This window comes from Pundamilia nyererei, unplaced genomic scaffold (assembly GCF_000239375.1).
Source record: "Pundamilia nyererei isolate P.nyererei 1_Seehausen unplaced genomic scaffold, PunNye1.0 scaffold00520, whole genome shotgun sequence".
NCBI lineage: Eukaryota > Metazoa > Chordata > Actinopteri > Cichliformes > Cichlidae > Pundamilia > Pundamilia nyererei.
In genome coordinates, this window is record NW_005187921.1 from 53,242 (window position 1) to 57,115 (window position 3,874).

A 3,874-nucleotide genomic window follows, 5' to 3' on the forward strand; every position below is an offset into this window, starting at 1 on the left:
ATCAATTGGAGAAAAAGAGTCTAACTTAACATCAATGGTACTAAGAGTAGCTGTAGATAATATTACATCTGTGGGATGATTACTGGTAATTTTTTCTCTAATGAGTACAATTTTATTTGTGCAGAAGTTCATGAAGTCATTACTAGTTAATGTTAAAGGGATGTTTGGCTCAGCAGAGGTCTGACTTTTTGTCAGCCTGGCTACGCTGGTCTTTGCTTGCCCCCACCACAAAGGGTGGTCTTGCAGACGAGTCCCAAATCTGACAGCATCAGATGTAATTGGAGATAACACTGTGATGAGTGTGAAGCTATATAAAAGTCTTAAGATTTATTTATTTGTTGAGGATCATAAGTAAAGTTTCCAGTCAAATCCTTTATATAATAAATAGTTGTTTTTCTCTTTATTTAGTTTTAACTTAGCAAAGAATTTTCCAGATTTATTGCCTTGTTTAAAGCACTCCAAACACGGCCTTTGCATCAGAAATCACGTTTTCTTGTTAATTACTTCATTCTAGTTTTAGCTTTCTCGGGTTGTTAATAATGTGTTCTTGTGGCGAGGCAAGGCAATCATTAGGCAGCTTTTAATGATTTTATTTTTTGTTCTAGTTCTATTTTTCTTTTCTTATTTGAACAGTAAGATATTATTTAAAGTGTTAGAAAAAATACTGTTGTATCCCGAATTCAAACTGGGAGCTGTTTCTAAAAAGAGGGGCCTGGAAGCTGAAGGCTCTGCCTCCCATTATATTTTTAAATATCCCAGGAATCACAAGTAAGCCTGCAGTGTGAGAGCGAGTGCTCCATTGGGGTGATATAGAGTAGTATGAGGTCTTTAATATTCATACTGATATGTGCTTCTTTGACAGTGGTGCATATAATTTGTTGGATACATGAATTTTATCCAATGATAATAATTTGGCTGACTTGATAGAAATGTATGTAAATGGCTGCATGCTCTGTGATAGTGAGTTAGAAATGTGTTATCTTAGCTCTAACCTTGATTTAATCTGTTTACTCTGCGTTTCTTTCCTTTTTTGTTGGTTTATACCAGCTACATTTATTCTCTTTGTTTGTTCGTTCGTTGTATTTGTTCAGCCTGTGTTATTGTTACGGTGTGAGCCTGGACTCACAGCCTTTGTTTGTTTGTACATAAGCTCAATAAAGTTACTTCACTCAGGTAGGAACCTTCCTGAGCGAAATGGATTCCTCGAACGTCCCCCTTTAATGTGACGCTGCTGCTCCGAACAATCACTTCCGTAAACACGCAGTTCTCTTCCTGTTACTTTCGCGTGGTTTTGTTTTCCGGAAGCGTGATTCCTTTGATCAAACTAGTTAACGCCACAGTATCGAGAGCTGTACGGTGCGAGAGATGTAACGAGCGAGTCTCCTTTCCAGCTCTGTCTTTCAGCTTAACAAGCAAAGACCAGCGTTAGCTGCCTGGTGGGTTATGGAAATAGACGGTCGAGACTTTCTGAAGACCCCTTCTGTGAAGACGGTCAGGTTTGGAGGTAGTGTTGCGGAGACGTTAGAGAAACACAAACACGTGAGTTGTATCTTAGGGTTGTCATTCTTGGAAAATGATAAAGGGAGATATTAGGGTTGTTGATTTTGGTGACACATCCACGAGATGGTCCACTAAGTTATTAAATGAATCTAGACCTTCCTGCTGGCTTGTCTGTGGATTCTGCTGACCTTCGTAAAGTTGTTTACAAACACCTCTACGTTTCTTACGGTTTTGGCGGACTGCTGTTTCTGCTTGTATTTAAGGGAGACTCGAGTGATTATGAACTCCTGAAACATCAGCTGGTTGATCCTGAGATAAAGGTAAGCGTCAGTGTGAGGGAACCCTGTGGTGTGGTGGACTTTGCTTCTCAATGAACGCCCTCTCCTCCGACAGGATGCTCAGATCATCAACTGGCTGCAAGAATTTCGGTCTAGTGTGACCCACCTGACCAAGGATCATGAACAGCTCATTTATACTATACTGGTGAGTGTAAATATTAACATGATGCAAGGAGAAGAGTACTGTATTTACTCCACCGGGGGTCTGAGTCGATCTGAAACAAACATCACATCAACAAACTGCATGCTGCTGATTAGCCTGTCAGCATGGCAAGCAGACGGCTCAGCAGCAGGTGTACCGTTGCCTCAGTGTCCGCCATTGTTGTGTAGTGTTTAAATGAGCTCATTTTTGGGTGTCGCTGTAACGAACCCACGAACATTGAGGTGGTTCTCAGTTATATTGTAAAATGACCAAAACCGAGCAGAGTAGGTACGAGTGGAAAAGTGGCATACGCTTTAATTTTTAAATGGATCAATTTTAAAGTTTCAGAGCTTTAATATGCAGCTTTAGACCTAAACAGCAGCTCTGAGTGCAGGCAGTGCACTAAATGACCAGGTTAACCAGTTTCTGCAGCATTAATCACATGTTGCATTTTACCACTATATGTATATGTTCTGTCGAGTTTTACATTTATTTGATAATGTTTCTGTTGGAGCTGTGATGAATTTTCTGTTTACTGTGGGATTTTCACATGACATGTGAAATGCCCATTATAGTTTAGTTAGATACTGCCAACACCACCCCTGTCATGTGAGTGCGCAGGGCAAACCCCAAGTTAACTTACTCACACTAATCACCACAGTTACAGAACAAATGTCACCTGACACAAAAACATAGAGTCAAACACAGGATGAACTGTAGTCCTCATGTGTGGGGCCCACCTGCACACTGAGCCGTAACACCAGCCGTCCACTCCGTCAGCAACAGGCAAAAAAAGCGAGTGCAAGACGAACTGGCCTGTGTACGACCTGCTGCCTCGCAACCCACCCAAACTGCCCCACAACTGAGAGAAAAATGAATTTGTTTGATCTTAAACATGTAAATGTTAAAAAATGTATCCAAACAAAGTCATCAGGAATTTGGCAAATACTTTTTCACAGCACTATTATAGCCTAAAAACAGGACCAATGCTGTTGCTGGCATCTTGTGGCAGTAAATTCAAACTTTGAATGAGGCAGTCTGTCATTATAGACTCATTCAAAAAGAGGCTGGAAATGCCTTTTATTTTGTTTTCTCTAATAAATAAATGCCTATTGCAAGCCACACTCATAATACCTTGATTAGTATATTTTTATTATATTGTCATGACTGTCATCACATATTTCTTTGAAATATAAAATTAAAAGAACTTATAACCCAGCCCTGCTCCTTAGTGTGGGTGAGAGATCATTTGCTTTTTAAAGCAACGTCTTAAACTAGTGTGTATTAATAAAACAAAGAAATTAAATTGAGCCAAGAAAAAAGAGGGTAGATATACAAGATATGGAACATGTATGCCTTCACCAAATTTGTTACGACCTCATTCCAATAGGAAATTCAATTTTCTTTATATTGCATCAAATCACAACAGCAGTTGCCTCTACAGTCAACAGGGAAAGTATTATTGTGATCAGAGCTTAGAGAGAACAACACATCCAGAACGCTGACCCGTTGTTCTTAGTTGAATCCACACCCATTTAGCCTTCTGCTCCTGTAGTAGCCAGACAATAACCCTTGATCACTGGTTCCCCCACCAGCGTTCAAGTTTGAGTCAGGACCAATATTAGAGTCAAATATAAAATGAAAACAAAATTCCCAGGAAAAGCCGTGGTTGATTTAACATGGACAAACCTTTACAAGCCTTTTGTCAGTATGATATGCTGCTGGTAATCTATTCTGTCATTTTGGTGCACATTTTAAACCCTTCAGTCCACTGATACGCTCAAAGATAAAGCACTTTCTAACTCTAGCTGTGGATTATTTGGCCTTAGGTGTGTTCATGTGGTGTGAATCAGCAGACGTCCAAAAAGCTGATTGTGTTTATATGCTGAAAGAC

General features: G+C 39.8%; 1 protein-coding gene across 1 annotated transcript in view; it reads left to right on the forward strand.

The window, feature by feature from the left end:
- The first annotated feature begins 1,232 nt into the window (after nucleotides 1-1,232).
- Nucleotides 1,233-3,874, forward strand: part of rrn3 (RRN3 homolog, RNA polymerase I transcription factor) — a 23,538-nt gene continuing 20,896 nt past the window's right edge. Inside the window, exons 1-3 of the mRNA XM_005754194.1 lie at nucleotides 1,233-1,539; nucleotides 1,764-1,820; nucleotides 1,894-1,983. Coding sequence (XP_005754251.1) covers nucleotides 1,444-1,539; nucleotides 1,764-1,820; nucleotides 1,894-1,983 — 243 coding nt within the window. The 5' untranslated portion in view covers nucleotides 1,233-1,443. The remainder of the gene's footprint in view (nucleotides 1,540-1,763; nucleotides 1,821-1,893; nucleotides 1,984-3,874) is intronic.